The sequence below is a fragment of the Tigriopus californicus genome, chromosome 7 (genome assembly GCF_007210705.1).
Source record: "Tigriopus californicus strain San Diego chromosome 7, Tcal_SD_v2.1, whole genome shotgun sequence".
In the NCBI taxonomy this organism is placed as follows: domain Eukaryota; kingdom Metazoa; phylum Arthropoda; class Copepoda; order Harpacticoida; family Harpacticidae; genus Tigriopus; species Tigriopus californicus.
The window spans coordinates 875,485-897,910 of record NC_081446.1 but is presented as its reverse complement, the minus strand read 5'-3'; the positions used below and the strand labels follow the sequence as shown (position 1 = coordinate 897,910).

At 44.5% G+C, this 22,426-nt stretch overlaps 1 protein-coding gene and 1 long non-coding RNA gene across 3 annotated transcripts in view; both read left to right on the top strand.

Moving 5' to 3' along the window:
• The window catches only part of LOC131883551 (nephrin-like), an 81,928-nt gene that overhangs the window by 44,236 nt on the left and 15,266 nt on the right, over positions 1-22,426 (top strand). For both annotated transcript variants that reach the window (XR_009373618.1, XM_059231052.1), the window contains exons 2-4: positions 18,494-18,626; positions 18,727-18,935; positions 19,006-19,317. Coding sequence is in view for 1 of the 2 variants with exons in the window: in XM_059231052.1 (XP_059087035.1) it covers positions 18,494-18,626; positions 18,727-18,935; positions 19,006-19,317 (654 nt within the window). In the remaining variant the exon portion in view is untranslated. The remainder of the gene's footprint in view (positions 1-18,493; positions 18,627-18,726; positions 18,936-19,005; positions 19,318-22,426) is intronic.
• LOC131883560 (uncharacterized) lies at positions 8,229-12,440 on the top strand. The gene is made up of 2 exons (XR_009373620.1): positions 8,229-9,403; positions 12,161-12,440. It is a non-coding gene; the product is annotated as an uncharacterized LOC131883560 (long non-coding RNA).

Below are 22,426 nucleotides of genomic sequence, written 5' to 3'. Positions count from 1 at the left end.
ATCATCATCAAATTCATCAGCATCCCATCGCTCCCCATAACAAAGGAACAATGGCCATTTCAGGCATCTGTCAAAAGCATTTTGGACAATCATGCCAAGTTTCCAAGTCCTATGGCCATTACGTCCATATTTGATCCCCCAACTCAAATAAACATGTCTTATCGCGAATCACATCTTGATCTTTATTGAAGCTTCAAATTTTCGTCGGTTTCCCACTTCCCAATTCCCACCTCCCTCCACCCTTGCAGTACCTATTCGACCACCAATAAATGGAACTTGGGTTGGGGAGACACGAAAAGGCACCTAAGGACTGGAATGTCAACGTGTGATGATGTCATGCTTCCTCTTCTGCTCCCTTTTAATCTAGAACATGAAAGGAATGTTCCGGCAGCCTTTAATTGAGATCTCAGGGAGTCCAGTACATACTTTAGGTACTGTATATAAGTACTCCAGTAAGCAACGTTGCCCAAGTGATGTTCCCTTCCCGTACTCTATCACACTTACCAGTACGTACTACCACAAGATATTGCCTTAGATTATTGGAGGGGAGCAACGACAGGGCAAGATACGGATCACTAGTTCGTTCCTGTGGAGATTTCATCTAATTGTCTCGATTGCACCCATAAAGATCTTAAATCAGATGGTAGGGAAAACCGGGGCTCGATTCCATGTTCGACACAACTTGGGGAACAAAGCAGAATAAGTACCGTAGAGTATCATGATATATACGGTGCAGTCCATGAAACACTCGCACCAAAAGTTGTGAAGTGGTCGAATGTCGATCTCCATCGGTCCAGACGGTCGATGTTGAAAACCATACCAGACACATTCAATCAACCACCTTCTCCTGCCATATTTAGTTGGTGATTCTGTCATGTGACTTGAATTCGTAAGTAGGACTTTTTTACGAGTCAAGAAGGGAGGGAGCCCTCAAATTGTCAATTGTCAACATGGCACCTCCCTCCTTTTTTCGTATCATTGAAGCACCCCATGGGATTTCTTCAGTCTGTCTTTGATATATTTGATGTCACTGCCGAGAATGCCTTGAGCTCGATCAAGGTCCCATTTGCCTTTCGTGCTTCTCCTGGGAAACTATAGACCGTGAAGGAAATGAAAAGCATTTAACCGCAAGGCTCAAAGAACGCCTCTTTTTCATCAAGCAAAAAGCACTCCGATTGTTCTTCGCAGTTCCATACACACGTACCAGGTTCAATGCTGGAGTACATGTATTATTCGGTACATCTTTATGCAGAGATGCCAAGGCGTTTGTTGGTCAATTTATCACCAGAGAACGATGATCAGATCAGAAGAAGTCTGAAGTCATGAATCAAAAATGGTAATTTGATGTTGGCAAATTGAATGTGATGGCAGGCAGTACCCGAGCGTCGCCGTTCTCATTATTATTCCAGCTCACACACCAAACTGGCCTCCTCCTTATCCTTCGTAGATCTGATCTGAGGCCAGACCAAGTGGTGATAGATAAAAACGAACAAACGTTCGGAATATGTCATTGTGACACTAATCATGCATTTGATTAAGACCCTCATGAACTCGACTCTCGGCAGGGCAAGGAACAACCCTTTTCGAACCTTTGATGTGAGATTGTTCCGCGGCCTAGGGTTCAATTTTCTGGCCCAAGGGACTGATTCATCATTGTGCTCAATCTAAAGTCGGCACATTTTCCTCTTCAATTTGCTGCTTGTTTTGCCCATGTTTTGTAGCCTGTTCCCATCTTGTTCCACTCGTGCCATTGCTCATAACCCATTAAGCAACGTCAAAAGGAACATCTCTCTATTAGGACCAAACTACCACTAGAACCAGTCTATAGGGGGGAAAGAGACGAACCAAAGAAGAAACAAGAAAGAAGTGGCGAAGAACCAGCCTTGGAGCACCCGAAACTGGAACACTCATTTTTGGGTCAAATGGTTCCAATGGATCCGTGGAAGAGGGGGCCAACCAATATCATGCTACCTCTGGCCTCTCTAAGACCAGTCAGTAGCCAATAATATACATGCACAAACTCGGGGTATCCCAAAGCATTTATTCCTCTGCGGGGGGGAGGGGCTGTTGAACCATTGGTTTTATGGTGTAATGCTCTCCCGCGACGTGGAAAAGTGTGAATCCTCCCTGATCCCCGATCTCGTGTCAAAGCTTGGTATTCCCATGTAACACTCTCGTTGATGAACGCCCAAGGAACAATTTCGAATCCTTCCGAGGTCAAGAGCTTCTTGAGATAGCCAACCCATCGCTTGTCATGGGCCATCGGTACTTGTCCACACAACAGACTTGGGCTTGCATATAATCCTCGGTATTCGGGCCACAAATTGGAACAAAAGACTGAATGGTTCCCGGCACCAAATGAGAACTGCCACATTGAGTTTCTTCCTCAAGGTTAACGCTGACCTGTCATTCTCGAGAATAATGGTTCCAAGGCTCCTTCAACGACACATCTCTCTCACCTGGAACTTGCTTTAGCAACAAACCCCGGTAGTCAAAACTCTCTTTAGCAAGTTCCAGCACTTTCTGAAACAAAAAGTGGGTCGTTGCCTGCAAGAATCGAGTGCGGGGAATATCACAACTAAACGAGGCTTGCGGCATGTTGGAGCACCCTTTGATGTTGTGCACCAACTACTTTTTTGTCTTTCTTTGACCAATTATGAAGCAAACAGCCCCCTCCAAAAAGATTTTGGGTCTCCCATAACTTTACTAGTCCTCATTTTGTCCATAAAGCCAGGTTGGATTAAGAAGACGAAGAGACACCAGTATTAATTTGATCTAGAACTCTTCTAACATCTGGATCGAAGAACAAGCACGCAAGCACTGGATAAAGGCTAGACATGATCTACCCTCCCATCGATCTCGTTGACCATGATTGATATCTCATCCTGTTTATACGTACGTACCTACGTACATGGTCCCAACTCCTCACCCTTCAGAACAAGTTGTACGGATGTGTTTACGTTGTAACCAATGTGAGCAAACCAATCAAAGGCGAAACGAATCTGTTTGCCGGACTCGAGCTCGATGAATTACTCCACGCCTACCCTAGTACTAGTCTTATCAGCACTTTTAGAGATGGGGATGAGCTTAGTGGATCTCGAGTCAGGCTCCATCCTGAACGGGCTGGGACCGGGGCTGGGACGACTGGGGCTGGCTCAGCAAGTGTTGGTTGGGTGTTGGGTTATCTCCAATGTTCCAAAAGAACTTGTTTACCAAGTCTAGACTCCTCGAAGCTCGCTTCGGCTCTTACCTCGATGGGAAAAAGGCGGAAGTTCCCCATTGTTCTCGAGTTCCAACTTTTGGCTTTCAAAGAAGATGAGGAAGACCTGGAGGAGAGCCTGGCAGTCGCGTAACCAATCTGGAGAGGACATAGTGGTTGTGTACCATTTTTTTTCTTCTTGAGGGACCGAAATGACTCTTTCCACGTCCGTGATGAGTTCAAAGGAAGCAAGACGTGCGATGAACCTTAAAATCGAAGCCTTTGCGTTTGATTCAGCTACGTCGAAAATGGTGTGCAAGATGAAACGAAACTCCCTTTTTTCGGTCTTACTTTTTTACTTTTGGTTTGAGTTCAGGGGGAGTAGAGATTTAAGTGACTCAAAGCGTTAGTTGGCGGAGACAAAGTTTCAAAATTACCACATGTTTATATGAACATGGTGAATGAGAGTTCAGCATTCATTCTTGGGCATTGGCACACAGAAAAACATCATTTTGGATTCTCAGGGCACTCACACCGACATCGGACCAATTCCAAATACATAAAATGGTATTTATGAACCCCTATCTCGAGCCCTCAGCATCTCTATCAGACATCTAAAAGGTCGGCAATCTGAAGGGTTGCCAGTGAATGTGACGCATGTGACAGACTGTAGCATGGTAAGCGATGTCCTTTCGTTCAGATGTCCAATTTTTAGGAGTCCGTAAATCTGGAAGCATCAGACTACTTCATTAGAAGGAAGCTAACTGGCTGGTTTTCTGTTTGTATTGGAGGAGCTTTGGGCGAGAAGTTCAAGACGACCAATTACCAGAAAATCGTAAAATACTCAAGATAACAGACAATGAGAAATGAGGCACTTCTGGGCGAAAACGGAACGGATCGGAACGAGCAGAGCGCACGGAAGACTCAAATTGGGGGTTTCCTTGTCATTGAGCTACTAATTCATCAGCATGGCAATTCGCGTTCAATTGGATCGAATCAAAGACACTTTTCTTTCACATCTCAACACGAATGTGAAAAGGCCGCTAGGCAAGAATTCCAGTTTTGTCATCTGTTGGCCAAAATGGAACAAATAGTTCAATTACGCCTCCTCCTTCTTTTTTCTCTGTTACATCTACGACAACTTTATGGTTGCCATAAAGGAATTCATTCTAGGTAGAGATGGATTACCTTGACGAGATGCTAACACAAACCGCTTGCAAATAGAACAGGTATTATTATTACCAACCTCAACAGGATAGGCAAATGAAAAGTTAAGCCGCAGATTAGCCGCCTGATAATCTAACCTTCAAACGTTTTCATTTTGGTCACCCTGTCAGTGGCCAGCTCTTCTTGACGAGATGTCATTAATTAGGTGGTTGAATGACATTCGGTTTTGTTGTCAAAGGAACTCGGAAATTCCATTTTACTCTCACTCCAACGGTTTAAACCACTTTCAAGTTGAATAGAAACCAACCCAGAGCCTCAAAGAATGGTCACACCACACCAAGAAGAGTACAGTGTAGGAAATCTCAGCGCGAAAGAGTGCTCCCAAGCCATTGGTTCCATTAAGTGTTTTAGAGTGAGATCAGAACCAAATGGCTTGTCGAGCACTCACCCAAACTGGACATTTTCGGGCATGAAACGGCTGTAACGTGGCTTTTTTAAGGGAAAACTTTTTCCCCACCAGCCCCAAGTGTGTAAGTGTGCTATATTAATGGTTTGTTGGTGGGCCATGTCAGATCCAGCAAAACATCCGCGAGTACAAATACAATTGATAGATGTGCCTCCTCCACCACCGCGTGTTTCGCCTCCTATGTGATTTTCCAAATTGCCATTAGATTGAAAGTGATGCCTAGATGGTGATTATGTAGGCGCCAACTACCATCAGGCCGAACAAAAGCACGGCTTTTTGAAGAGGCGTCCTCGTGTGGCAATGGGCAAAACATAACAATATATGAAGAGACCTCCCAATTTACCAACAGCATGCAGTTGAATCGCAACACGCTGAGCACTTCAAGCACTGCATCTGGCTGGCTCTTTTGAATGAGGTCGTTGTACTGGGAATATCTTTTTTATAACAACTCCGGTATTTTGAGTAAGAGACCTTGGGAGCCCCCCTACTTATAGGCCCAGACTGCAGCCAAAGAAAGGGGTCTTGATTAAATTTTTCTTCTGTCTGTTTTGGACGGGGATTCACTTTTTTTCTCGTTGATTTTGTGTGCCCGAGAGTTCAGATAATCTGGCTGCAGAGAATTGAGGACTCGAGGAATAAAGTGGAAGAGAAAGGAGCAGTCCATTAATTATATCTTTGTTTGAACTGACAAAAAGGGACTTTTGAATTTTTGAAAAAGAAGATGGGCATTTCGACTTGGTTGTTCGATAGTTGTTGTTTTTTTCCGTCGGAGCCCTTAATTTAGGAGAGATTCTGGAGCGAGTTCATTCATCTTGGGGTACAGAAGCAATCTGAACCAAATACCGACCAAATTTATGGCCAACTTGTGTGCCTAGTTAAAATGAATCGCACCGCAATGTCGCCATACATTCAGCAAGAATTCGTGTCTGAGAGCTGCTAAATTTATTTGTCCTGTCAAATCAGGTCGCCGTTTTCATTTATCATTTTTATTGCAACCTTACCCGATGAATATCGTCTTTTCAGACCAAAGTCGAGAGTACGGTAGCTGTTTCCCATGTTTTGGCGGTTTCTATTAGGCCAAGTTTGGCACAAAGGAAGAAAGAAAAGTTTTTTTTCGGTCATAAAAATGACCACGGAAACAACAACTATTGATAGTTGGGTGGTGCCCCTCTTCAAGCCGCTCGGAAAGAGAACCTATTCGGAGGTTTTGCTTCATGAAAGCCAGCGGGATGGCGGTTATGCACTCGCACCCATCAGCAACGCGAAGTTTTTCTTTCTTTCGCTCCCATCCATTGATGTGGTTTCCTTCCGCATCTTGCTCGCCATCAATAGTTTGAGGAATAATTGCGCCAGTTCGCCTTTTGGCCTGATCCTCCCTGCCCCTTTAATGGACGGGTTTCACGGCTCATCGAAAATGCGAAATGCATCCTCGAGTTAGCTGAATAATAGATCCCAATTACGACCTTCTCTCTCCTTTAGCGGTTCGCCAAGCCCAAGCCTCTCATTCTTTTCCATTTGGTCCAAAAAGGTTGGGGCAGTCGAGGCTCCTGGGCTCTTCAACCTCCCCCCCTTCAGATTTCTTGGCCAGAAAAAGGCCCTCGTTGGATGTCGACCACCAATCTTCGCAGGGTCCCATTTTTTTTGCCTCTCGGTCCCATTCTTTTGATAATGATCCTTTTTCTCTTTCTGAGGAAGAATAGAGGAACGAGAGAGAGAGAGAGAGAGAGTGATCCGAGAACCCATGCACCATGTTTGTTTGGTTCCATAATGATGTTTCGAACCATGAGCCAAAGAAGCTAGTCGTTTTCTTCCCCGAAAAGACGGGGTTCACATTCATTTGTACGGAAACGGTGGGTTTAAGTCAAGGACACCATTTTGCTCAATACCTTGAGAACCCAATTCTGGCTGTGCGGAGAAAACACCCGTTGACTCTCAACTCAATAAAGGGTCTTGTAGCAACTCAATCCTCTCCTGCGGCCTTCTTGGTCCCGTCCTCGTTGGCCTTCGTCCTCTATAAGCTCGACTCTCGTTGGCATTTCCACACAAATGGACTTATCAAGAGAGAGCTTGCGCTCGAGCGGAACGATGAAGGTCAACGCATTAACTCCTCTCGCCCATTTTGTTAACCTACTCTTGGCTCCTGAACGGACTCGGAACGGTTATTTATCGCCAGTTTCTAACCTGAAGAACCGGTTGATTGAGCCGGTTCGGCTTTGTCACAAAAACTAACCTCTCCCCGACCGAACGACGAAACAGGGAAAAACTTGATCCAAACATGAACGAGCTCATCAGGGACTCATCCAATTGGCATTTTGTTCCAGAAATAGGGTTGCGTGATGACTCCTGGTGGTACGAAAAAGTGGCCAAGGTTGCATATGGAATGCGCTCATGATAATTTCCATTATTCGCATTTCCACATCACCGACTTTCCTGCCAAGACTTCTCAGTGGGTAAAAGAAAGCTCCTCCCAACTACGTACACTGCCATATCTGCATGAATCGCACACACTTTATGCATTATACTGTACTAATGATGGCCTTGAGGCGACTGACACTTGAGAAAAAAAGTGTTCTTGGCACTCTTTGTAAACATGTCTAATGAATGTCCTTTTAAAAAGGTGATTGCAGCGATGCAAATTCTAGATCTCTCGAGTGAGGCCAAACGTGCTAGAGGTGTTCTCTGATTGCATCGGCTTTTATTCAAATAATGTCTTTTGAAAGCGTGCTCGTCGCTCTTTCTTGGTTGGTCATGATGCCATCACACAGAAGGGGACATTCATTTTGAGTCTCTGAATTGAAATTGACCGCAAGTGCCCACAAATTCTAATCCACTTCATGTATTTCCACAAATCCAACGTGGAAACCAATGATCACCTTGGAGAACTGTATAGCATTTGCAAGGTGGTGGCCAAAAGCCAGTAGCATTTAATTATTGATATATTCTATAACCTAATGTGATGACTCGATTTTGTTACTATATCAGTGATGTCGAGTTGCTTGAATGGATGGAAAAGGTGTATAAATACAGAGGATGCATGCCATCTAAGGCTCCTCTCTAAAAGGACTTCTTCCTTCCCTCTCAATAGGACACAATCAGATGTGACAGCCTGAATGCATTTCTGGCCTTAAGAAAATATACCCTGTCCTATGAAAAAATGAACAAAAGGATTGACTGCAAGTGCTTCTTGCTTCCATGGTGGGTGCTTTAAGTAACAAAATTCTCCCCAGAAATTCCTGGCGTTTTTCTCACCTCCACTAAGAATGCTTGGAGACATGTTCACCTTGTGATTACACTGACACCGCAACACGTTGAATATTTCTCTGAGAATCGTGTCTCGGGAGCATCTTATCTGGGCAATCAGTGTCAGGCATATACCATTTCTTCGTTCTAAAGGGATCCTCATAGATTCCATGATAAGATAAGACTACATGAAGCCGATAATCATACGAACTTAACTCCCGAAGTGAAAGCGTTCTCTATCGTTTGTTTCTTGTGATTTCCCTCAAATGGACGTTGATATTGGTGTAGATCTAGCCCTAGGATTGCTATCTATGGACAACAGGGTTGTTTGTCTGGAGGGCAGGGTGGCCCGAAAAATTGTGTAGCCACAAAAGAAGCGGTGACCACCCATGAGTGACTTCAGATGTGTTCTCAAACATGCTAAAACGTTGAACACAAAGTCGAGATTTCGTAAAACCTTGGAAACATTGAGGTGGAATTGATTTTCATGGACTTTACCATCGCATGAGAACTTGACACACGGAAAGCGCCAAGATTCACATCTCTTTTACATAAAGTGAAGATTTTAAAGTGTTCTGGCTTGAGGTGCCTTTTTCAATCCTTTTGGAGAAAATAAACTGGAACAATAAAATCCAGAATGGTTCCCAATCCACCCTCGAAAGGTGCAAATCAAGGGATCCCCTCAGGCATTTTCGAATGATCCACAAATCTTTTGAAGAGATTCGTCGTGTCTCTGGTTTTATATTCACGGCAATGATTCTCTGACGGGTCTATAGAAATCATGGACGTTGGGCCAGCAAGTGGGTACGAGTGAGAATTTAGTTATGGAAATGAGCCATTATCTTTTTCGCTTTGCATGCGAATGATCATTCATTATGCGTCAACAACCATAATCAATGTTCTCATACCTTCCTTCCACTACACCACACTACATACAGAGACGATAACATGGCAATAAATTCCCATGGAAATTGATGCCCTTCAAAGCATGCTCACATCCATCCATGCTTTCATTGGGCAAACGCAAGAAAATGCGTCAATGGGAAAGAGGTGAAAGTTGGCAAAAAAGCATCATTTTGAGGAGGACAAAAAAAGAATCGACATGAAGCTTTTACGAGGGACTGACTCTGCAACGAGTTGCATCAACCAAAGGGGGCATGTCATAAAAGTCAAGAAGGCGGGCTAAGGATTGATTTTTGTTCCTCTGACGATGTAATGGAGGGAAAATGCAAATCTTCAAGCAAACTGCTGAGAAAATCGCCACGATTTTGCGTCGGCAGAGGGAAACAACAATCGATCGAGTTGAAACAAACTCCTCCGAAAATGCCAAGGTGAGGAACGAACGGCGTGATGTTAGATAGAGATAAACCGATTTGAAATACCTACTTTACAATGTATTGACATTATGCATTTAAGGGAGAGGCCACAAGGTTCAAGAAACAGGTGTTATTACGCTCACGGTTTTATGATGACTTCAAGTTTAAAATGAAGGAAGGGGTCAATTGATTGGCCTCCTGAGGGCTTGAACGGCCTGCACAGGTTAGTAATACGCCAGGGAGACGGATTTATCAAATCAAATTTACGAGAACGAGTAAGAGATCCAACATGGCCAGCAATCAGTTCGAGTTGTGCAAATGGGAATAAAATGATCCCTCCAGGCACAATTCGATGTTCATTCCCTGCAAGCTGAAAACACACCTCTCGTCTTGTATTTACAACGAGCAATTTTTGCCACTAATTCCCCAGACACGCCAAGTTTGAACTCGAAGGAAAGAAAAAAAAGAGCCCAGATCCGCTCTTTATTTGAGGGGAGGCAGGCAAGCAATGAGACGACAAGTGGGCATTTTGACTAATTTGAGCCCATATCCTGCCCTCATAACTCATAATTGAAGTGCATGCCCAACCCTATTTCAAGCCTTCAAGACACAGTTCATGATTTCCGTTGCCAACAAAAACGCAGCTTCAGGCGTAAGAAACACTTGAAGAAGTCACGCTCATAACATCATGAAAAACAACCCCACACTCGCACCACCAAAGAGCACAAACCTCCACAAATCTACGGACTGATCTCATTGGAATGGATCCGATTAGAAAGAAAGACATGTTTATTTAGTCATTCGCCTCGAATCATCGTAGCCGCTGAACAGTCTTGTTTTGGTTAGCCCAAGGTCAAGCCGATGCTCCCCCGACCATGGCCTACTTCGATCCAGATATAGCGGAGATAGTAGTGCATTGATCCGGCCAGTTTCTCCCATATCATGCCAAAGAATAATGCGAGGGCCTATCGTACCCTCACAGCCTCCCAGTCTCACCACTCTGGCTAAGGCGTGTTAGTAGTATTTCTTGGGATGATGATAAATCCATCTCAATCGCTTCCTGCTTTATCTCCCAAGGTGAGATGGTACTAGTACGAGTACTCTTTTTGGGGAGATCGAGGTAAAACACACATACACATATCTTTTTCACAACGAGTACAATGAGAATATCCCCGTGTCCATGGGCAGAAGATTTGCCTTCAATGGGGAAGGAATCCCTTTGTTGTTGTCACGCACCCAAAATGCCTCAAAGAAGGATTAGATATCATCCATTCATGGGCGCGTAAGGTTCCTCAACTGGATCTACGACGTAGTCAAGGTCGTTCCTACTGTTGTTGTTTTTTTTCGAGAGCCAAAAGGAAGAAGTCCTCTAATTACGCAAGATCTCGTCATTCATACATACACCTGAGAGAAGGCGAGATTTGGTCTCAATTTGTTAATTACAGGCTCCCTGAATAAATGAAGCTCTAGTTCAGTTTGCAACTTCATGAAATGCCCGCTTGAAACTTTTTTGGAAAATTTTTGCATGTCGTGCCAATCCGCCATTCCCAGGGATTCAGCCACAGAGGTAACTAGAGACTTTGTCTCAAATTGCCAAAGGAACACTTTTGGCCATCCATTGGCGAGTTGCCCTTTTCAAGGACGACTCTAGCCATCTCTTTGGAACAAATTGGAATCTTGGAAGCACGTCACAACATGCCAGAAGAGAGGAAACATTTCGATTTGCAGATGAAAATCTCCTTAGGACAACACGAATCCACCCAACATTTAGCTATGGATGGGTGAATAACTGGGAAAAAAGCTGGTTAAAATGTTCGACATTATTGTGCCAATCTCCAAGACATGTATGTGAGTGTGAGTGTGTTTGCCATTATGTGCAGTCGTGATGTGCCAATATTTCAGCCTTAAGGCAACAACGACCTCATTTATATCTTATTCGCATTCGTTTCGCGTGATCCCTTTTTGCCCTGAACCTAATTTGTTGAGCCGTCTCAGGGCAATTACATCGCTTTATTAGAATCCATCTCTTTCAAGATTGCTTAAATCCCATGTCTGGGCACAATTAAAGTTGAGCTGGGTTACATTTCAACATATGCGAATCCAGTTTCGGGAAACGGTCTCGAGCGAACGAATAACATCCCTCACATGTGAATTCACTTCAAGTGTTGCAACGGGTGTAATCTCTTTGTAAAAGAAAAATAAATCGTCCCCTTTCGATTGACCGAGCCGAGTCTCCTGACAGGTCATTTATGATCCCATGTATTAGCAAAAATGACCTGTCCCCTTCCCTTACCCACGAGGGACCCCTGAATGGTCAACTGGGACCCATCCGGTTCCTCGGTCTCAAATGAGTCCGCATGATGTGCCACATTTCCCTTGGGGCAATCTTCTCCGCGTTCTACAAAACGGACATTTCGCACCTTCTCTCTGTTAGCTGGCTGTTTCACATCCCCATAGGTCCGATCCCCAAAGCGAGGATTGTGCGGATTCTCTGAAGCTAAATTCCAAGAGAAGCGCTAAAGGCAGTCCCTGATATCAATTGCATACTTCGAGATACAATCGGATTTAGCGGGATTATTGTAATCATTTTTTATCAGCTAAGAATACGACTCGTCGATGTTTCCGGGCAGTTTCCAGCACCCACGTGGCAAAAAGAGGGAGATTTGCTCCTTTTGTTGACTTTGAAATTTTGACTCTCGAGTGTCATTTGTTTGCTCTTTGAACCCACCTCGTTATTGTGTGCTTGAGCATTCCTGTCAATCTCTATTTCAGGTGAGCTCCCCAAATTACCTGGACATCAGTCGTGCACGACTAACCAACCAACTAAAGACGAGAACGAGTGAAGTGGGAGAAGATGTCCTGCTGGGTGTTTGCTTCTATCCATAGAAAGACAGATTCGTGCATACTACAGAGTGGTAGTGGTAGAACTATCAGATGGTTTCAACGAAGATGATAGCCATCGCAGATCGCAACCATCCATCCAAGTTGAAACCTGAAGCTGCCAAAGAATCTGTCCTTTCACCAAATAAATAACACGTTCTCCTTCCTCACATTTTTGTCGTTCCCCAAAACGGTCTTAATGCCGATGGTCGAGTGGTTTGAAGTTAATTAAATTTGATTTGATGGGAGCAGCCAAAGCTTTGATTCAGCTGAATCGGAGGAGAAGAAGGGGGCGTGGGTCTACCTAGCTAGCTAGCTAGCTGGTTGCATTGTCCCGTCTAGTTCATTATTTCATTATCAACCAGAACGTACCACGTTTATTGAAGATGGAAGGAGGTCTACGTAGATGGAAAAATAATTGATTCTCAACAACTTCGTCAACCAAGAGGAGACAAGAGGCATTCGAGATAGATGGATGGATGGATGGATGGTTGGTTGGTTCGGTTACTCAGAACTTATTGGCTTTGACGATGGACCCAGGCAGTCCTTGGAGACTTACTTATTTACCCACTTTTAATCAGAAGGCACATTGCCTCCCTTCCAAGTAGAAGTGAACGCACGTGTGGGTGCATGCGTGTGTGTGTGTAGTAGAGCTGGTTCTTTTAATCACGCTCAAGTTGACCGCCAAGTAACCAAGAAGATATGGACAGTAGTTCTCATTGAGAAATGCGAATTCACAGTGGGCAGGAAAGAACAGTAGGAAGCTAATGAACATTTTTCACCTGTCAGAAGGACAAAAGGCAGTTTTCGATGCATATGAGAATTTTTGATGAGCCTTAGCCAACAACTAGCCAACTCTCTTCTTCAGGGGTAAGAGAGTAAATGGCTGGGCCATTTTGAATGAGTATGTTCGTAATTGGCACACCTTTTTCATGCTCTAATCTGGTTATTCATACAAAGAGGAGCAATGACAATGAAGAATGGACATGGAAAGTCTCCCCTCTGCATTATCTAAGCGTACACCAAAGCCATTAATTTGACCGCACTCAAGTTTTGCTTATCAGGCTCTTTTTCGAGATTGGTGGCTGCGTGGGCGGATTCGTCGAATAATTCCCTGTACGTGACAAATATTTTAGACTTGAAGTCTTGACACATGCGGGTGTCATCGAGTGATGTTCAAGGGGCCTCGCGACAAAAACAACCATGATTCATTCCACGGTTATTTATGTGTTCGAAACCCTTGATTTGTGTCGACTTTGTCATTAAGAGGGAACCAGCACACGTGGGAAGACGATTGGATGTTTGATGAGGATGGATGCAAGAATTTGTGGCATATCTGGCATTCTTGTGCTCTGGATCATCGGCCGAAATGAGTGATTCAAGCCAATCATTGGAAGATGGTTGATCCCGACGTCTGTCTCGTTCAGTAGTAATACATACTTGGTTGCCACGAACAACAACAACAACAACAACAACAACAACAACAACAACAAAACAACAGACCATAACTGCCACGACGACGACCACAACAGCAACAACGGGGGAGAATGTTCGTTCTTAATTGCCTATTACCAACCAATTAAAGACCATGCACGTGATTCAGGGCCAAAGTGGACAGTCAACAGCCACGGGGCTGTCGTTGTTGGCTGGTGCTCGTTATGGTGGTAGATAGATAGCTGATGGTTGATGGTTGATGTTGCCATTTGAGAGATGTCGAGTCAACAAACTCACAAAAGACAAACCATCATTTGTCAAGGCGCTTTGAATGAATAACCCACCAACAGGAATCGCTTTAGTAAACATATTCAATTGAAGTTCCCCATGACGGCGAAACAACTCCCAATGGAAGTTCAACCTCAGCCAAACACGAGTCGGGGTTTCTTTCATGGGCTTTGGACCAAAATCCCGCGATTCAATGTCCGGGGATCGTTGGGTGCGCTACTCCCAAGTAAGCCAATCGATTCATCGTTGATGAGGAAATCAATAAACATCCGGGCCATAGAGTGAGTTCGCTTGTGATTTCCTCATGTTGGACTGGCCAACCAACCCACCAAGCAACCAAGCAACCAACCATCCATCCATTCACTCTCTGTGCATATACGTACGTACAAAATACTACAGATGGCTTGACCACCACTGCCGCACCCTGCACACTTTCCTGGATGGACGAGGTTCTTGGCTGATGCTTTTGTCCGGTCGTACAAGCAGATTAGCATCATTGAATCAAAGAGATCATTTGGAAGCAATCCATCGTCGGGCTCACACCCCGAGGCAATCCGATTTACGGATTTAGCGCGGTAGTAGCTGCCATCAAAGACCTGAAGTTGGTTCCATCTGTTCCAATTCATTCACTAGATAAGAAGGATATAGGTACTATGTATTCGTTGACTTGACTGAAGGAGAGAAGGAAAAGGAGCTTGAATCATTCGATCGTGTTGAGGCGAATTTTCGGAAGATAAGCACTTGACTTGGGTGTGAACAAATATGACTCAAAGGGTTGGACATGTGCATGCGTGCGTTATGCCCGAGATAAACTCGGAGCAACCGAATATAATAGGTGAAGCCGACCATTGAAAATTCCGGATAATATATCTCGGGGGCGAGTTCAGGGGATCAATAGATACGGGATGAGTCATTTTGTGTCATTTTTCTCGAGCTATGAGATTTATGTAGGAGACGAAGAGTTAGGCATCTTAGTCAGATTGTCGATTTCAGGGCTGGAACCGGGTTATTATCACCATAGAGCGCTAAGACGATCCTCGACGATCAAAGCTGACGATAGTACGAAAGGAAAACAATATGTGCCCATTATCTAAATGGCATTCCCATCAATTGGCGAAGAAGAGCAACGCGCCTCAAAAGAGAAAGACAACAACCCAATGCACAAGTACAGTTACGGATTTGCACAGGGTGTTCAGCAACGCTTTGACTTAACTACCAGGAGGGCTCCAGTCCCATTGTTACCTTGGGTCTGACGCACCCGGTCGAAGAAGCGCCCAAAATAATTTAGCTTGTCAGTCTGGCACTGAAAATATTTTTGGACGTTCCTCCAGGGTTGACTGTTTCTTTAGCCACTCAATCTTGAGATCCTAAATAAGCATTTGTTTAGTATGATAAGCCCCTCCTAGAACTCGCTTCGGTCACTCACAATGGAAACCGTAGACGCTTTCGTACTTTTCGTTTTGACAGTGTAGTCCCTTTGATGAGCCCTGTTCTAAGCTACATACAGAGTCTACGTAATACAGATGATGACAGGACTTGCTTTGTGATTCCTTCGGAATGCACGAATGATGATGATGGTCTTTTTGGCAAGATGGTTTCCATGCAGTCGTCTCTTTCTCTTTCTCAATCATGATTGAATATGCCATTAATTGTTGTTTGGGCTTGGTGGAACGAAAAAAAGACGATACCACAAACGTGCTCTTTAATTCCGGGGAAAAAAAGGATTATTTGCTTAGTATTTCTAGGAATATAGATCGACTACTTAACATGGCGGGAAAGTGTATCTTGCACGAATCTGCCAAATTTGAAGCAAAACAGCATTTAACTCATTAAAGGTTTTCAGTTGATTCACCAACGAACATTTCAATTTTTTGAACGGGTAGTACCAGTTGGAAATGTGTGCCAACCATGTTTCCCAAACAAATCCAATACGTCCAATTTTCATTTACAACACCACGTGGTCACAATGTGAAGCTCAATAACGACAACCATGAATAACGACATTTCGTCCTTCACTTTTGTACCTGCTCAGTATAATCCAGTTAAAAACCACCTCCAAGGGCTTACTGCGCATTATTCCATGTGTTCCATATGCTACACGAGTCCAAAGACTCCTTCAGATAAACCCGTTATTGGCTTGTTACAAATAATTGGGAGAACCTTGCTTTGTCATGTGGTATATCGGAGCGTTCCCAATGGAACAAAAGGCCGTCAACCCTCTCTCCCTCAATACGGCCCATCCCCGATATGTGAGTAGATCAGCCAGCCCCCCTCCCCTCTCCCTCCCACATTCGGAATCGGAACGGAATTGGCGATTTGACCTAAAAATGGTTACACTTTGTCCAGTCACCCTCGAGATGCCGAACCTTTCCCAATCTCATGCCATTCCAGAACAAGTTAGATGACCAATGTGGATCTGGAAACAATAGTCTCGGGAATTGAAGGACCCCCCTTCTTGTCTTGGACGGATTGATTCCGGGTACATTTAGTTCGAGTGGTGCATATAATCCCTTTGATCGATATCAAGGGACTCAACTAATCCCAACAACCCTTTGTCTTCTCAACCTCCGGATCCCAGATTCAAGTGCACACTAAATCCAGTTATATAAGTGAAAGAAAAACGATCCAAGCTATATTCAAAGGGCAACAGTGAGCGTCCTTGAGGAAGTGTGAATTTGCAGATGTCATGAGCAGATGATGCGAAGACATGTCGTCACATTCTCGATCCATCATAGAGCGGACCGAGTTCCCGAGTCAAGTTGGTCTGCTCTTTTTGTACTGAATGTTCAGTGTTCGTATTGAAGAAGTGCCCCGTCCGTGCATACTAAAGAGCCGGCCACTTTTTTCCTGGCACAATTAGCAAATCCATTACGTTCTGTCACTTGCCCATGACACCAATTGACTCATGGCCCCTGCCATAAGCAAAGCATGGAGCAGAAACTCCTTCCCTGTCTTGGCTCTTGGCCTTTGTTTGCGTAGCATGTGCAAAGGGGTAAATGTGACGAGGAGTGGAAAAAAACGAGATGAAATTGGCTTAATGTTCAAACTTTGCGTTTGTTTACAATAGTCCGGTCCCATTATTTACAATTTGTAAGGGCAAACTGCAATTACGATTGCCTTGGATAATATTTATCAATGGAGAATACTATACATGTGGGTTGGGGAAGAGCTATTAATGGATTGCAATCGGACACGGCTCATTGAGCCACGAGATTAGAAATAGAGAATCACAAGGTGTGAATGAACCTTTTAAGAAAGATGCAAATATCCCCTGGGAGGGATCACTTGCCCATTTGAAGGGCCAACCAAGAGTCTGCAATTATAACACGCTGGCACTGACCCTAACTCAAGAGTGATTCTCTTTGAATAAAGTTCCTGCAAAAAGCGAGCTAATAATTTCAGGCCTGATAATGTAGGGACATGGGGAAAATTCGTGTGAAGCAGATGCGATTGCCAATACTTTCCCTCTCGACTAAAAGGAGAATAAGGTTGGCAATCCAGAGATTGATCTTGTGAATCTGGGCGTAAATGGGGCTCCAAAGTGCCTGGAACTCTTGGCATTTGATGGATCACCATATCAGGACCAGAAAAAGGGGCACCTCTCCCTCCTAGGGGCTGACGGGTCTGCTCATAATCGTCATTTTCCACCAGGCTTGATCCTTACAGCCTATTCGGAGCCTCTTTTACTTTCCCTCAGAGCAATTTTCCATGTTTCGGGACCAAACCAATTCCCCTCATTCATGAGTTGTCCTAGAGTCGCTTTTTGCGATGCAGTGTCAAACTTTCGTCCTGAGATTGACAGGTTCCATCTTCGACTTTCAATACAACCTCTCGGTTGAATTTGGGTAGAGAAAAAAAAACTTATCGACACCTCTCCAATTTCAATTTGGAATGGATTAGTTGCTTCCCGGACCCTGAAGGGGAAAAAGAGAAAGGATGAGCCCTAAAGAGACAGAGATAAAGAGCAATCCACAACGAGAAAGAGGACAGAAGGAACCACGACAAAGGGAAGGAACACAGCAGTGGAAGGGAATGCGACTGAGCTAGAGAGGCGAAGTGGATAATATGGATTGGTTTTTCAGCCTTCCTTCCTTGTCTTAAATACTCTTGATCCGGGGATTTTTTCTTCAGCCGGAAAAGTGCTCCAATCCCAATGAAAAGGCTCGGAGTCGTTGTTCCAATTGGCAACTGAGGGTGGGACATAAATTAGGACAAGAATCACTACTGTCGTCTCAATTGCGATGGTTGTTCGGTGGCTCGATCGTGACTCAGGCCCTGGCCATCGATACGAATGGGTCCCCTGGTCCTTCCTTGACATTCGAATATTTGTTACGAGCCCCATTTTACGCTTATTGATATTTGATCCCACTCCAAACACGTGTTTCTCGATCGTTTCCTCCCTTCACTTCAGTCGTCGCTGTTACAGCAGTACAAAGAAGGGAGGGGATTGAAAACGACCCCAAATGCCGACTCCTATTAACGTCAATTTTCTCTGGTTTCCAGTTCCTGTGTCCTCTGTGTCGGCTGTCCAAGGCAGTTCCGTGGATCTTCCATGCAATATCACTGCTCCTATTTATGGCGACAAAGTCAGATTGGTTCTGTGGTTCAAGAATGAGTCTGCTCTGCCTATCTACACGTATGTGCATTCACTTTCCCCCATTGTTCGCCTTGCGTGCAATGGAAACATGGCCGTCTTTCAAGGGGTACTTTTACCATTCCAATATGCATCTTTTCAGCTTTGATACAAGAGACAAGTCGTATGAGGAGGCTCGTCACTGGTCCTCGGATGACGTCCTCGGAGGACGAGCCTTCTTTCGAGGCGACCACGATCCCGGCCGATTGGTTCTGGACAACGTTCGGGACTCCGATCAGGCCATGTACAAATGCCGAGTGGATTTCCGCAAGGCTCCCACGAGAATTTCGGATGTCAATTTGAACGTTATAGGTCAGTATTTTTAAGTTTGGCAACCCCGATTGAGAGCGTGGTTTTATAATATCCGTTTCCCATGTTCCAGTTCCTCCGGAGAAGCCTAGGATATTCACTCAGATGGGGAAAGAGGTTCGACTGAAATTAGGGCCCTATCACATTGGGGATTCGCTGAGAATGAATTGTGAGGCCTACGGAGGCCGGCCTCTGCCCAAGGTGACTTGGTGGAGGGATCATGCCCTCCTCGACGATTCGGACGACTTTATGGGGCACAAAGTGGTGAATGAACTCATTCTGGATGATCTCAGACGATCTGATCTCCATACGATCTTCACGTGCCAAGCGTCCAATAACAACATATCTGTACCTGTCTCCACATCTGTGAAACTGGACATGCATTGTAAGTTTTTTTCCCCAATTAACAAAGCAGGGCAGGATGTAGCACGTTAAACAACCGCGATTAATACGGGTAAACGATCTCACACGATTATTGTCGCCTTCCGCAGAGTTTCCAGAAATGACGCTTAATTGTGGATTAGAACTTCAAAGCGGTGGAATTACCCCCATTATCTCATCCACAAAGAATTTGCATTTCTGAGTGGCGGGGAGGTAGTCGTCATTTTTTTATATCCATCCTGTCACATCTCTCAATCTTGATGCACTTCGTCATCAGCGATTTTTATTAACGTGATAGGATATAATTCATCTGGCATTTTTGAGCCATTCCTCGAAACCGAAAGAACCTGGCAAGATTTGATCTCAAGACACACAAAGAAACCACAACCTGGCGTTCTGGGGAGCTTACAAATGAGGAAACTTCTTCCAGACTGGAGACATCAAAATTCTGAACAAGTATATCCCCCTCGACTACAAACAGCTGAACCCGTGTTTCTTTTGAGAATCCAAGTTTGGGCTTTGTGGGATCTGACGGGTCAAATGGATTGAAACTGTTATCACCCGGATTAAATCCCCGGATTATGGCTGTCATCACCACAGCAATACTTTGGGACTTGAACGCATAAAATCACAACATCACACCTTGAGTGCTCGTGACTAATTTCAATAGCGTAAGATGGGATTCCCGAGTGTGAGTGGGGTGTCGGGTGTGTGTCTGGCCGTTGGCGGGGTGATTGGTGACTGCGGGTAAAGCGAGCGAATTAGCGATGACATCCTCGCCCCATACATCTTGCCATAAACAGCCATGCCCAATTTGGCCATCCTGACAGCTGACATTCCAAGTTCCAAAGTGAGAAACGAACTCGTCGGGGTGAAAGGAAAAACTTCATTCGATTCTCCTCCGACTGTTTGGGCAAATAATGTCAGTTCTGCGCTTGAAACGACAGGTACTTGAACATTTGACCTCTAAATCGAACTATAAGTACCCCTTAATGCCCACCTTTCCTACTTTGCTTTTGGGTCTTGAGAGATTGTTGTGACTGGCGGGGAAGGCGAATGACTTCATGAGATTCAGAGATCGAAGGGAAGGATGAGGGGAGAAAAGAACAGATTTGATCGTCATACCTTTGCCTCAATCACCCTCCAACATCTCCGGGAAATGTCAAGTTATCCGAGGGGTTCATCTTCTTTTTCTTCATCATCATTGTCACTATTCAACCTGGATGGATCGTCAAAAAGAGATCTTTCGAATTTCATATCTCTCACCTTTCACGTCGTTCGTAACTACTCAATAGGTTTCCGACCACTTTCTAACCCTCGTCGAATACTGAGTCCAAAATATTTTTGAGTTGGTTGGTACTTCGTGATGAATTTATCTTTAATGTACTTCAAATTTGGCACATCATGTGAAGCTGACGAATTTTGAGGATTTGCTTGTGAACTGAATTCAAAATGCTTTCCTACCAGGTTATATCGCTTCACTTGAATCCCTTTTTTGGCAATGTTATAGATTGCATGCCGAAAGGACTTTGGCAAGATTGATCTGACGATGTGAATATGCGAAAAGGACTCTTGCCTTACGGACCTAGCGAAGGTGCCAGTACAAAGCGTTTCCGTTTCCAATTGTGCCACAGTTGATTGCTTGGCACCCTGATCTGATTTATTTCATCTTGATCTGGATTCCAAATCACGCCATGACATGCGCGTACAAATATTTCAACCCGTTGTCCGACTCGGCAAAATCGACCGGGGAAATTGATTCGAGAAGGTCCTTTTCCACCGAATTGGGTCAAGATCAACTTGTGCCAGAGCCAGAAGCTTTTTGTCCAGAATCCTGGTAGCAATTGATCAAAAGCCTTTCTTCTTTAGAATATGTGGAAGAAGACAGACGACTCACTGACTGAGGAGGCACAGAAAAGGAACAAACGCGGTGAGAGGTAGAGAGAGACACACACACACACAGAAGGAAGAAGAAAGGACGGAATGCCCTCGAGGGGCCTAAGAGTAGAAACAAAATGCTTGGAAGTGTTCCAACTATTGGAGATGATCCCTCCATGATTTGTTCCATGTGCTTTCAAGAGACAAACTACCTAGGAGCCTGCAAACTCTTTGGCACCATAGACCAACGTGGCCGGCTACGGTCAAGTTTTTTGGGGTTGTTGGCGGCGGCATCACTTCGGCCAAGCTAGGCCTTGTCCAAAGACCAGTTCATGCAAGACTATTATATTTGTAGCCAGGACTTCTAAGCAATTATATACGTGTCTTTTTCAACTGGTAGATGAAGACCTCGCTGGAAAGTGGATGCCTATCATCATGCAGGGCTATACCTCCTATACCGTCTGATGAAACATTTCAATTTTCAAATACTTTGGCCCAGAAAATATGCGCCCAAAGCCATTCTCGTGCACGGCATTTTTTTCCGGGGGAAAGCGCCCTCAGAAGAGTCTGAGCACCTGAAGAGCGAGAAGAACAGCGATGCTTTGTTTTCTTAAGGTGCAAATTACTCGTCAAGTCCGTCAATGTGTCTGTCTGTCTTAAGGTCTGTCGATCGGCTCCATTCCGTCCACGATGCTCATCATTTTGAATGATTGCTCCGCTTTCGGGGAAATGCGTCAGACGAAATCGCTTCAAATTGTTGATAATCCACAGATATTCTTCTTGCTCCGTTGGAGTACTGAAGTAATACCAAGATAATCGGTTACTGTAGAGAAGGCGCATTAATCGCTTCAAGAGCGGCGCACAGATATCTATGCTCTAGTTTGGGCGCTCTCCGCCAAGCCCAGATAGTGAGGCATTATCATCATTAGCCACGATATTAATGATCCGAAGACAAAGTGAGGACGGAAAAGAAGACGAAAGCACCCCCATCACTAACCGTGTTTTTCTCACTCGCTTGAAAAAAGGTCCATTTTTCAGTGGGATTTCACTCCGTAAAAAGCACACTGCAGATTCTTTCAACCCGATAATAGAGCGCTGACCCATTGTAGTCCAATGTGGTTTCCTGTCTTTTCACCCGACGAAAAATCCGGCTACTTTGCTGGGGCGCACATTATGCCCGAGTTCTTCTCCTTTTATCATCATCATCATCATCATCATCATCATCATCATCACCA